Below are 13068 nucleotides of genomic sequence, written 5' to 3'. Positions count from 1 at the left end.
CTTTCCCTGACATCTACATGCAATCTAACAGGAACACTTCTCAGCTCCATCTTCAAAATATAAGAGTATCTGACTACTTCCCACTGTTCCTTCTCTGGTGGGAGCCACCATCAGCTCTCCTACTCATTCCTGTGAAAACATCCTAACTGCTCTGCCAGCATGCACTTGTGCCTCCCAGGGGTCTTTTCCAAACACAGTAGCAAACTGAACACATTTAAGATGATTAAATGTCAAATCATATCACTTCTCTGCTCAAAATTTTCCAGTGGCTCCCCATTTCCCCCAGGGAAAGACTTAAAGCCAGTGGTTTCTCATTTTATCCAAAGTAAAAGACAAATTCTTTACCAAGGCCTGCAAGGCAATGCATGAATTGGCCCCTCTTTTTTATTTCTCTGACCTTACTTCCTTCTACTCACCCGCTTGCCACCTGGCTCCACTCATACTTTTTCCTTGCTGTGCTGTGAAGATACAGGGCACACTCCCATCTAGGTTTGCCTAGAACACTGACTCCCTCACTTAATTCGAGTCTTTGTCAAAGGTCACTTTCTGAATGAGGCCTTCCCTGATCACCCTACTTAAGGTTGTAATGTGTCCTTCCCCCATAGCACCCCAATAGTCCTTACTCTACTTTTTGTCCAGAGTGCTTCTTTTAATCTTCTAAGATACCACATTTTTCACCTAGTGGGTAAGTTTATTATTTATTGTCTATCCCCACTTTCTGGAACATTAGCTCCATGAGGCAGGGATTGTTGTCAACTTTATTCGCCACTCAATCCTAAGCATACAAGACTGGAACTGGCATGTAACGGGCACTCAGCAGACATGGCTGAACGAATGAACATCATGACAAAATCTGATTTAATTATATCAATGCCTAGAAATTTTACCTTCAATTCCACCCTGGAATGTATAGCTTTTACTCACTACAAAAGCAATTCACGGGCATCCCTGGTGGCGCAGTGGTTGAGACTCCGCTTGCCGATGCAGTGAGAGGCCCGCGTACCGCAAAAAAAAAAAAAAGCAATTCACTATTTTGAATCTTTCCAACTTACTAAGAATATCGTTAGGGTTAGTATAACAATGTTAAAACTATGGTATAAGGAAAAAATAGGGGGAGTTATTTTTTTATTCTTCAGATCTCCCTATTTTCACCTGGCCAATCCATAACCCAAGAGAAGGAGAGTCTGACAGAGACATTAATTGGAGAGAAGATGAGGAGAAGCAATCTGTACATAACGCTCCAGATTCACTTTTCTTGATCAAAAAGTGTAGTTAAAATTAATTTTTAAAATATTTTTTAATAAAACTAGACTAGAAAATGCAAAATATTTTAATGTGTTTTCTGGGGTCTGAGGTTTCTATTTCATGCATGTAAACAGGTTTTCAAAAACTTTATTCTAGTAGCATTATTATTATTATTACTATTATTATTATTTTGTGGTACGCGGGCCTCTCACTGTTGCGGCCTCTCCCGTTGCGGAGCATAGACTCCGGACGCGCAGGCTCAGCGGCCATGGCTCACGGGCCCAGCCGCGGCTGTGGGATCTTCCCGGACCGGGGCACGAACCCACATCCCCTGCATTGGCAGGTGGACTCTCAACCACTGCGCCACCAGGGAAGCCCTAGTAGCATTATTTATACTGGCAGATCACAGCACCATGTTGCATTTTCAGTAAATGCATTGTTCTGGGAACTGAATAATGCAAAAAACATCACAAACCTTATGATGGAAACATTTTCACTGCAAAAGACTAGGTCGTCAAAAACATGATTTGCTTGATTATTTCTCATTTCCTTCTCAAAGTCCCTAATTAAGCTTTTACTTAAAGGACCAGGAAATAACACAGAGTAGTACTGACTGCTTTTCAAAATCTTTCATCTATGGAAATAAAAAATAATTTTAGCCACATTAATTAATTAACCCTGTGCTAATTGAATAATCACTCAAGTTATTGAATAGTCCTACAGCCTGAAGGCCACATAAATGGGTAGAAAATAATTTAGTCAAGGTTATCTCATCCCTTGGTGAAAGCACTCAGTGGGGAACCCTACAGCGAACATGACTCTGCACTGGGAGTAGATTACCAAGAACAGGTAATATGCCACACCCAACCTATTGTTGGACAGTGACCATCTGAAATAGTTTTTTACTCCTGCCATGTTGGGTGGCATGAACTGTGTCCTGTTTAATGACAACTATGTTTAAAACCATCAGTGTGAAAACAAGAATTATTTGTCAAGTCTTACGTTTCCCCTACTTTCCAGAACTTCAGTATAAACAAAAGAAAGTGATTTTATTAACTCTTTTTTTAAAAATGGGTTTGGATGACACACATCTGAAGGAAAATAACACAGAAAGAACAGAAGAAAAGGCCTGGCAAAGATATAAAAATCAAATGCCATGAAGTACATTATTGAGTCCCTAATGGTAGGTAGGTAGGTAGGTAGGTAGGTAGATGATAGATTGATTGATAGATGATAGATAGACAAGATAGATAGGCAAATAGACAGGTAGATGATGGTGATGATGATGATGAATTTAGATAGATAGACAGATAGATAGGTAGATAAACAATGAAGAAGGGTCTGAGTTTCTTGATAACAGAAAAATGCCAAAAGATGCATGTAGAAAGAAGTTGTGGAACTGTAAAAAAAATCATCATTTAAAACCATCATAAGAAAAATTTAGAACAAGATTCATCAACTGATGCTAAATTTGGGGGACACATTGCTGAGGAATAGGATATTTGCATACTCTCAACCTGTCTACCTCCAGATTTCTCATTAGTTACCAGGAGAATAATAGTAACTACACAGTGGAGAAACCAGACAACATCTTGACGAGGAAGTAAAAATTAATATCAACAAAGAGGGACAGATGTACATCTTGCACCTTTGGGTGTTACTTTGAAGATCATACAATTTCACGTGTGTAGTGTTCTGGCTGGAAGCTCATAGCCTGAATCTTAACATGAGAAATTATCTGACAAACCCAAGCTGAGGAACATTCTATAAAATAGTTGGCTTGTATTCTTTAAAACCTCTTGGAAATATTTCATTAAGAAACCAAGGGGCTTCCCTGGTGGCGCAGTAGTTAAGAATCCCCCTGCCAATGCAGGGGACACGGGTTCAAGCCCTGGGCCAGGAAGATCCCACATGCACGGAGAAATTAAGCCCTTGCACCACAATTACCGAGCCTGTGCTCTACAGCCCACGAGCCACAACTACTGAAGCTGCATGCCACAACTACTGAAGCTGCATGCCACAACTACTGAAGCCTGCGCGCCTAGAGCCCGTGCTCTGCAACAAGAGAAGCCACTGCAATGAGAAGCCCGCACAGCACAATGAAGAGTAGCCCCCGCTCACCACAACTAGAGAAAGCCCGCGTGCAGCAATGGAGACGCAACACAGCCAAAAGTAAATAAATAAATAAATTTACTTTTTAAAAAAAGGAATCCAAACTCCATTTGCATCATTGAATTCACAATTGAGGGCAACCACATTAGTATATATACTGAACATGAAAAGACTCATGCACTCAAAGGATTTGGTGATATGAGGATGGTTTCTTCTGATTGTATCTATTTTCTTAGTGAAATAAGAAGCAAGTCTGAGGCTGCAAGTGGCTTGAGGAGGTGTTTGTAGCTAAGGAGAAAGAAAAAAGCATGAAACAGTAATCTCAGAGAATGGAGGGGTGGTGAAATGCCTAATGCGCAATTTCCAAGCAATGCCAAGGGCCTCCACACTTAAGAATATGGTCATGCATTTGAAGTGAGATGAGATGACATGACTGTGCATTTTGCTTTAAGCATATTAAGCTCCTAGATACAGATCTGGGGTAGCCAAAATGCTGGACTGGAGCTTTGTGAAGCAATGGGGAGAGAAAGAGATGAGAAAGTTGATGATAGATGCACAGGAATAATTTTTGTGATGGACCATAAATCTAAGCTGAATGAAGAAAGACATGAAGACAGGAAAGAGGTGACATCAGTTTAATTTTTTTAATGCCATCAGTAAATCAGAAATCCAGGTGAGGTCCAAGATGTATTGGGATGTATATTCTAGAAAGATAAGTGGGTGGTCATATTTACAAAATGGTACCATAATTGGTTACAGTAAGGTTGAGAAAAAGATTTTTGAAGGCAAAAGGCTCAAAGGACTGAGAGGCAGGGTTACATGTGTTAAAAACGGATTAAAGAAGACAATTTAGGTGATGCAAACTTCATGAATCAAAAAGTCTTCATGGGGAGAACAGTAAAATGGACAGAAGGCAGGAAGCTTTTATAAGGTGAAGAATAAAGAATGAAGAAGAGAAAAATAGAAACTATCTGATTGGCTGGGGCCACAGAGGCAGCCTTGTTTGGGGTGAGAAGGAACCAGGAAGTTAAGTATAGAGCCCAGAGTTGGCTTGGCGTTTGGGGATTAGTTCATTGGATATACTGAGTTTCTCATCAAGCGGAGCTTTTCAGTGATGTGAAAGTTACCTAAGCTTTAGTTTGCTGATGTGGCAACCCAGGCAGGAGTGGCTCTATCCTGGAGCTACAAATTTATTTCAGCAAGTGGATGTTGAAATCACCTAGAATGATAACAGAAGTCGTGATGCAGAGAAGAGTAATGGGCTTGATACTAAAACTTCAATAAGTGAGGGATTCCCTGGTGGTGCAGTGGTTGAGAGTCCGCCTGCCGATGCAGGGGACACGGGTTCATGCCCCGGTCTGGGAAGATCCCACATGCTCCGGAGCAGCTGGGCCCGTGAGCCATGGCTGCTGAGCCTGCGCGTCTGGAGCCTGTGCTCCGCAACGGGAGAGGCCACAACAGTGAGAGGCCCGCGTACCCGCACTTCAATAAGTGAGATTTTGGGGTAGAGAGAACCACAGCTATGGATAACAAGAAGGAGCAGAAAGTAGCAGAATCTCATGGCATATGCTACAAAAGAGCTCAGGTTTTTGTTTTTGTTTTTTAACTTTTAATTTTATATTGGAATATAGTTGATTAACAATATGTTAGTTTCAGGTGTACAGCAAAGTGATTCAGTTATACATATACATGTATCTATTCTTTTTCAAATTCTTTTCCCATTTAGGTTGTTACATAATACTGAGCAGAGTTCCCTGTGCTATACAGTAGGTCCTTGTTGGTTATCTATTTTAAATATAGCAGTGTGTGCATGTCAATCCCAAACTCCCTGTCTATCCCTTCCCCCCCACCCTTCCCCCCTGGTAACCATAAGTTCTTTTGGATGGACCTAGAGATTGTCATACTGATTGAAGTAAGTCAGAGAAAGAGAAATATCACATGATATCGCTGATATGTGGAATCTAAAAAGAAATGGTACAAATAAACTTATTTACAAAACAGAAACAGACTTACAGACTTCAAGCTCAGGTTTTTAAAGAGGGAAATTAGTTGTTTAAAAATGGCTGAATCGGGCTTCCCTGGTGGCGCAGTAGTTGAGAGTCTGCCTACCGATGCAGGGGATACGGGTTCGTGCCCCGGTCCGGGAGGATCCCACATGCCGCAGAGCAGCTGGGCCCGTGGGCCATGGCTGCTGGGCCTGCGCGTCCGGAGCCTGTGCTCAGCAACGGGAGGGGCCGCGGCAGTGAGAGGCCCGTGTACCGCAAAAAAAAAAAAAAAAAGGCTGAATCACAGGGAACACCCTACATACCTCCTGGTCCCATAAAATGTAGGATGTGGGAGAAAAAGGATAGCTCTGATTTAATAGTGCTGCAGAGGAAGCTGTCCTCTCATGGAAAACCAGATTTTAATTAAATTAGAAAGGTGAAGCAAATGTTCCCTTTCACTCCCTGAGATAACTGTCTCATGTATTCTCTCTTCTCAAAGCTCGAAAAAAACCCTCAGCCTTTCTCTCTCTCAGCAGATAATTTCTCAGCCGACGTTACTTCTCTGAGAAAACAGACACAATTGGAGAACTTCCTTATATTCCTGGGGTAACATGTAAAGGGATGAAAAGAGGGTGAGGGTACAAAGGGCTTTTCTGATGACAGACTTTGTGTTCCACTGAGCACAGTGAAGGGGGTGGGGAAAGTTGGGAAAATTAATTCGATTAGATGTGTAAAGCCTTCCAGAGCTAAAGATCTACACTGAAGGGTGCTCTAGGAGCTTGTCCTTCTCATGCTAACAGAGGGATGTAAACGTGACAGGACGTGTCCTGATGTTATCTGAGAGGAAGGGGGACGCTAGGTTCTAATGATGTCACCCTTTCCGGAGGTGCATCTCGGGCCATCGTAGAGGAAGAGACGGGCAGGGCTGTGCTGTGTGGTGAGGGGCAGGCAGTGGAGGACCTGCCAGGAGCTCTGTGGGCCTCTGCTCTGAGTGGGGTTCTGGTGAATTGTGAGTAGTGGGGTTTGGGGGAAGGTGACGAGGTTTGCTGCTAGCAATAATGTTAGAAGTTGTCTTTTTTTTTTTTTTTCTGGAGTATAATTGCTTTACAATGTTGTGTTAGTTTCTGCTGCACAGTGAACTGAATCAGCCATACGCATACACACATCCCCTCCCTCTTGGACCTCCCTCCTCCACCCTCCATGCCCCCCATCTAGGTCATCACGGAGCACCGAGCTGAGCTCCCTGTGCTATACAGCAGGTTCCCACTATCTATCTATTTTACACATGGCAGTGTATTTATGTCAAACCTAATCTCCCAATTCATCCCACCCTCCCCTTCCTCCCCGTGTCCACATGTCTGTTCTCTACATCTATGTCTCTATTCCTGCCCTGCAAATAAGTTCGTCTGTACCATTTCTCTAGATTCCACATATATGCGTTAGTGTACGATATTTGTTTTTCTCTTTCTGACTTAACTTCACTCTGTATGATAGACTCTAGGTTCATCCACACCAGGTTCCTTAAAAAACTAAAAATAGAACTATCATATGACCCAGCAATCCCACTACTGGGCATATACCCTGAGAAAACCGTAATTCCAAAAGATACATGCACCCCAATGTTCATTGCAGCACTATTTACAATAGCCAGGACATGGAATCAACCTAAATGGCCATCGACAGATGAATGGATAAAGAAGACGTGGTACATATATACAATGGAATATTACCCAGCCATAAAAAGAAATGAAATTGGGTCATTCGTAGAAGTTGTCTTTTAAAATAAGTCATGAATGATAAAAGTGTCAGCTAATGCTAAGATGTGTTAAAAGATAAACTGAGGCATATTAAAATCTTGAAGAGTTTATTTGAGCAAAAATGGGGCAGCACCAAACCCAGAGTGGTTACGGGGGCCCTGCCTTATACAGAGGAAGCATGAAAGCAACAAAAGGAAATTATTTGATTTCCTTTAACTTAAAGCCTAGTTGGCTGTGACTGGTTGTCCTTAGCGTTTTGATTTCATAACTTTGAGGCACCTGCAGCTTAGATTTTGGTTTGCTTATGTAGACACCATGGCATTTAGAGCCACCTCAGTCTAATAACCTCCTTGTTTAATTAATTTAACAGGTGGTAATCATATTGCAATATATAAATGTATCAAATCAATATTGTACCCCTTGAACTTACACAATGTTATGTCAGTTGTATCTCAACTGAAAAAATAAATTTAAAAAAAAGTGTTAAAAAATAAGTCATGAATTTCACCTGTTCTATCAGATAGTAAAATCATTGAAAATCAATAATAATTAAAATCAGGTGTTTCTGGTAAAAAAAAAAAAAAAAAAAAAGATATGCCTTGGTAATTGGAACAGAACAAGTGATTAAAATTTCCCAAACTCTAAAGGAGAGATAACAAAACAATGTGAAAAGTGAGGATTAAGAGGCAACACTTCAATACTTTGGCTTAATCAAAATTTAAAACTTAGAAAAAATAAACTCTGATGTAAAATAACAGATGTAAGGAAGCACCAAATATATAAATTTACATGGGAAAACTCAAAAATAGATTGGTTATGAACCAGATATCTGAAAGACAAATGTTTAAACTTGGAAACAATACAGAAGAGATAAAAAGGATGAAAAGCCCACATATATTTTCTTAGATACAAGTTTTAAACTTCAGGATGTCAGTAAGGTAAAAATACCATAGCTAATCATTTTGACAAAGTTATTTTTAGAAAGGTATAGAAAAGATAAATAACTTTGTATACATATTTATATCTTGTTATCCTAATTGTATCTTAATTCTAATTAAGATCCCAGTTTGTAAATTATCAGCCCAAAACAAACCAAAAAAATCACACAATATGAATTACAAATAATAAACAAGACGTAAAACTGTCAAAGAAATGTAAAATTAAGGGATATTTTAATAGTGAAATTTTCTCACTATTAAATTACCAAAATATTAAATGATAGCCAGCTAGTTGATTCCTGGAATTTTATTCTAAAAAACTAAATCAAAGTAATAAAAAGTCTATATGTAGAAAGACATTTGTCACTCCACTATTTATAATAATAAAAAATTGCTAATCTCAAAATAAGTGAATGGTAAGTGGAATAATGTACAGCTGTTAACAATAGAGTTCATGAAGAATATGTAGCAGAATGAAGAAGACTGTTACAATACAGAGTGAAAAAGCATAGACTATTTTACATAACTACAAGGATATAAAAATACAAGTGACTAGAAGGGAGTATATAAAGATATTGTTTGTTAAACTGTGGTGACAGAATTACGGATGATTTTCCTCTGTTTCCACATTTTCTAAAATAATGTTGTACAATTTTTATAACACCATGCACCTTCCCTTTATATTTGTTTTAGAGATGTTATCCTGAGTGGGTAAAAAAACATTAACTTCCTCCTATGAATTTCATAGCATCCCTAAATTTTGCAAAATTCTACACAACTACATTGACATACATGATAAATGACATATTTGCCCTACTTAAGTCAGAGAATTAGAATTATTGGTTATGAAAGAATTTCAAAAGCACCATATCTCCAGCTGCATCCATGTATCTTTTAAAGATGATTTGACCTTTAAGAGAGAACAAAACCTCTTAGGGTTAATCAAGAATTCTAAAATTGATACCCTGAAAAGTTTACTTCCTAGTGAAACATTTTTATCTGTAAGAAAGAAAGATAGCACAGTCCACAGTTACACCATTATAATTTCAAAGTGTCTTCCTGCAGCTGGTACTATAAAAGATGTGCCGTGTTTATTTCATGATGGATATAGTCCTCCACATACCACTCTTCAGCATTATATTATCACCTTATCAAAATACAAAGGCCATATGAATGAAAGAACACTGTTTCATATCTTAGATTTTCATGCTCAACATGCAGCTGTATAAACCATAGGGAATCTCCCTGAAATGTCGTCCAGCAGTTTATATGCAGATGGAAAAATATAAATGCTTTGCTACTGAAGCATAAAGACACACCACAGCTTCATGACAGAGAAGGATGCAAAGTCAATCTGTAGAATCATCTGGTGTGTGCTTCTCAAGTGGGAGGCAAGGAAAAGCTTCATCATAAAAACAGCTTAGAACCCACATGCTTATAAGAAACAGTTCAATGGGAATCCAGCTGTAACTTCCTGTTTTACATGGAGGCTGCATTTCTTGCCTTGGATAAAGTTTATTATAAATCTCTTTGTCTCAGTCCTGTTGGATATAACGAAGCAAGGGAGTAGGCGTAATGCAGAGGGAATGTGTGTTTAGACTCTGGCAGGAGTTATTCCATTTTGTTGTAGAAAACAAAGCTTGGAATAGGCCAGCCTCCCCAGGTCTAAAGCAGCCGTGGAGAAGCTGCCTTCTCCACAGATCTGTGTCCTCTGCTCTGAGCCCTTGGCTTGCTCAGCCCACGAGAGACTTGCAAAGCCTTTGCTCACCAGAGCATCCCTCAGAGGACATCCCACCCAGTTCTGTGTCTCCATCTTTCTCTTGTGTCAGGTGCCTCAATTCTGCTTCTTCACATCCCTAAGTACAGGCAGATCAATAAATGGTTTAAATCATCAAGCTCCTGGTAGAGAGAGCCAAGTTAAAGAGATACAGATGGGAAAAGAATCTAAAAGAGAGTGGGTATATGTATAACTGATTCACTTTGCTGTACAGCAGAAACCAACACAGCACTGTAAATCAACTATACTCCAATGCAAATTAATTTAAAAAAATTTTTTTAAATAAAGAGATTCAGAAGAAACTTTGTGTTTGCATATAGGGTGAAGCCCTATGTTTATACATGCATATTGATCAGAATACCGTCATAATCTTATTGTAAGAGTACAATTTAGAAGACGTTTTAGAAATAAGTTTGTTGAAATGTTGCTTGTTCTTTTCTTCCATTCTAGAAGTAAAAGCTTGGCTGTTTATTTGCATTATTATAACACTAGTCTTGTGGTTTAGGCTACATTCACAGTAAGCAATTAAGACATGTCAATTTCCAACTAGAATCAGGATCTTGATGACAAATCAATTACTGGAAAATCATCAGAGGGGTTGCTGAGAGGTTGCTCAGATGTTGTGGAGTGATTTGGTTCTTAAAGACATGGAGTGCTCAAGGAGTACCTCTCTTCCAACCCTGGAGACGGGGTGGAGAGCACTACAAAATAGATGTCTATATACAGTCATAACAAATGTATTAAATGTGATTTTAAAACACACTGTCATATAATAGTACAATAAAAAATTATAGACACTTTTTCTAATAAGATTTAGAAAACGAAATTCTCCATCCCCATTTCTAAACCTGTTTGTCCTCCTTTTTTTTTTTTTTTTTCTTATTTCTGTAATGGCTCCATGACCCTCCAAGTTACAGGAGCCCAGTACCAGGTACCCAATACCTCAACACCTTCTTATCCTCGACCCCTTTTCCACCTACCCAGTCATCACTTAAGCACTCAGCTGCTCAAGGGCTCCTATAATCCCCACCCCTAACTTCCATGAGTCCTTTATCATCCCTCACATATGCTACTACATCATCTCACCTGTTCTTTGCTCCACCTGAATCCATACTGCCGAAAGAGTCACCTTCCTAAAGCATATTCACTAGCATATTCAAAAAATCTCTGATGCCTGCGTATCACACACTCCTTATGTGATATTCAAAGTGCAATGTCCATGTAGCCTATCTTACACCCAATAGTCTGTACCCCCCACTCCCCGACCCCTATGTTATACAACATGGGAATATAGCCAATATTTTGTAATAAGTGTAAATGGAGTGTAACCTTTAAAAATTATATGAAAAAAATGGTTTTTGGCTGTGCCACACAGCATGAAGGATCTTAGTTCCCTGACCAGGGGTGGAACCCATGCCCCCTGCATTGGAAGCACGGAGTCTTAACCACTGGACTGCTAGGGAAGTCCATAAAATTGTATGAAATTTTTTTAAAAATTCAATTAGAATTTTTTAAAATTTTATTTTATTTATTTATTTTATATAGCAGGTTCTTATTAGTTATCCATTTAAATTAGAATTTTGTAAAATCCCACCATGATGGTGATACAATCATATTCCTCAACATCTTTAACCGTTTCTCTCCTCCATGTATCTTTTGCTTTGAACAGAAGTTCTCTCTTGCTTTGGTGCTTTTGCTCAAATTGAATCATCCTTTAGCCCCTTCTCTATCTGCCACTTCTATATCATCTTTCCAAGAAACTTGCCCTAAGCCACCAATTCTAAATACTTTGGCCAACGGCACCACTTTTTATAGCACTTGCCCTTCCGTACATGTGTGTCGCCAGCCTGATAAAACTATGATTATTGAAAGCAAAACTTATGTCCTCCCCCAAAGTACCCAGCCTAGTGGCTCAAATATAGTGGGCACTCAATTATTGCTAAATGCCTGATGCCCTTCTCCTTTTCTTTTCCAGTGGCACCACCCCCCTACAGTTACGACCATGAGATGGAACACTGTGCAGACTTGCCCCCTCCGTACTCCCCGACCCCAGCACAGCGTTCTCCACCCCCTCCATATCCTGGAAATTCAAGGAAGTAATCCTTCTCCCAGAACAGAATATGTGCCAATCAGAGATCTTGCCTGGAATAAAATGTCTCTACTCAGAAACAGACAGGAAAGGATTGCCCTAAGGAATACATTTTTGGGTTAGACAATATGTCAAGTGGAATGTCCAGGCTAAGAGAAGAGATTCAGGGTTTCTACCCTACTCAGAGCTGATCCCATATGGGGTATTATGTTGGGTTCAATGGGACCACATTTGAAGAGTTCTACTGATCAACATAAGCACACTCAGAGAAGAGTAATGGATAGACAAAACATCGGAAATTCATGTTGCTTAAGGAACAAACGAAGGAAATTGCAATATTGATCCTGAAAAGGAGATTTATGTAAGACAAGAGGATAACCTGGACTACATAAGGAAACAACTATACTCTGTAGCTTTAAAACTCAGAACTAGAATGGTTCAGTCTTTTTGTTCATCAACAAATGCAGATCGAGTGCCTGAAAGCCTACTCTGTGCCTTATATTGTTGGAAACACTAGATGGAAGTTACAGGAAGAGAACTTTGGTTTTAGTATAAGAAAGGGCTGCTGACGCTTTCATATTGACTAGATTGCTTTGTGAAGCTCCCTATCACCAAGACTCCAAACAGAACCTGGCTGACTACCGGGTAGAGACATGCTCGAGAAGGGAGAGCTAAATTAAATGGTAGATGGGTTCAACGGGCCCCCAAAGCTCTGCTCATGTTTTAGGTAGATGTGAGGTGAATTTCTATGCCATCAAGAATGAAAATAACAGAGATAGTTGAATCTATCTAATTTGAGACTTAAAACAATCAAAAGGACTTAACAGCTGCTTGAAGCCAAGAACTCTTCAATGCTAGATACTGCCACCTAAAAATCATCTGATTTTATTTAGTGTATTATGATAAAGGTTATTCCAACTGTGAAAAAAATTTTTACCAAGTTCCACAAGCAACAAATACTTCATTTCAGATTAAAAGATGAGAAGCCAGAATCCCATGGGATTTTACATCAGGGAGTACAATTTCAGAACTCGACCAGGAAGATATACAAAAGTTTACAAAAAGAAGAGGGAAAAATGAAGTTTGGATTCTGTTCTGTGTAACTCCACTCACATGCAGCTTAGACAAATTTCTGTTTTTCTTGTAATATTTTAATAATCTATTC

The 13068-nt window shown here is 39.4% G+C and overlaps 1 protein-coding gene across 1 annotated transcript in view; it reads left to right on the top strand.

The window, feature by feature from the left end:
- The window catches only part of CYYR1 (cysteine and tyrosine rich 1), a 112463-nt gene extending 100549 nt beyond the window's left edge, over positions 1 to 11914 (top strand). The window contains 1 exon segment of the mRNA XM_007466503.1: positions 11790 to 11914. Coding sequence (XP_007466565.1) covers positions 11790 to 11914 — 125 coding nt within the window.
- Positions 11915 to 13068: the final 1154 nt, after the last annotated feature.

This window comes from Lipotes vexillifer, unplaced genomic scaffold (assembly GCF_000442215.2).
Source record: "Lipotes vexillifer unplaced genomic scaffold, Lipotes_vexillifer_v1.1 scaffold340, whole genome shotgun sequence".
NCBI lineage: Eukaryota > Metazoa > Chordata > Mammalia > Artiodactyla > Lipotidae > Lipotes > Lipotes vexillifer.
The sequence above is the reverse complement of the archived record's forward strand: the minus strand, read 5'-3'. Positions and strand labels throughout refer to the sequence as shown.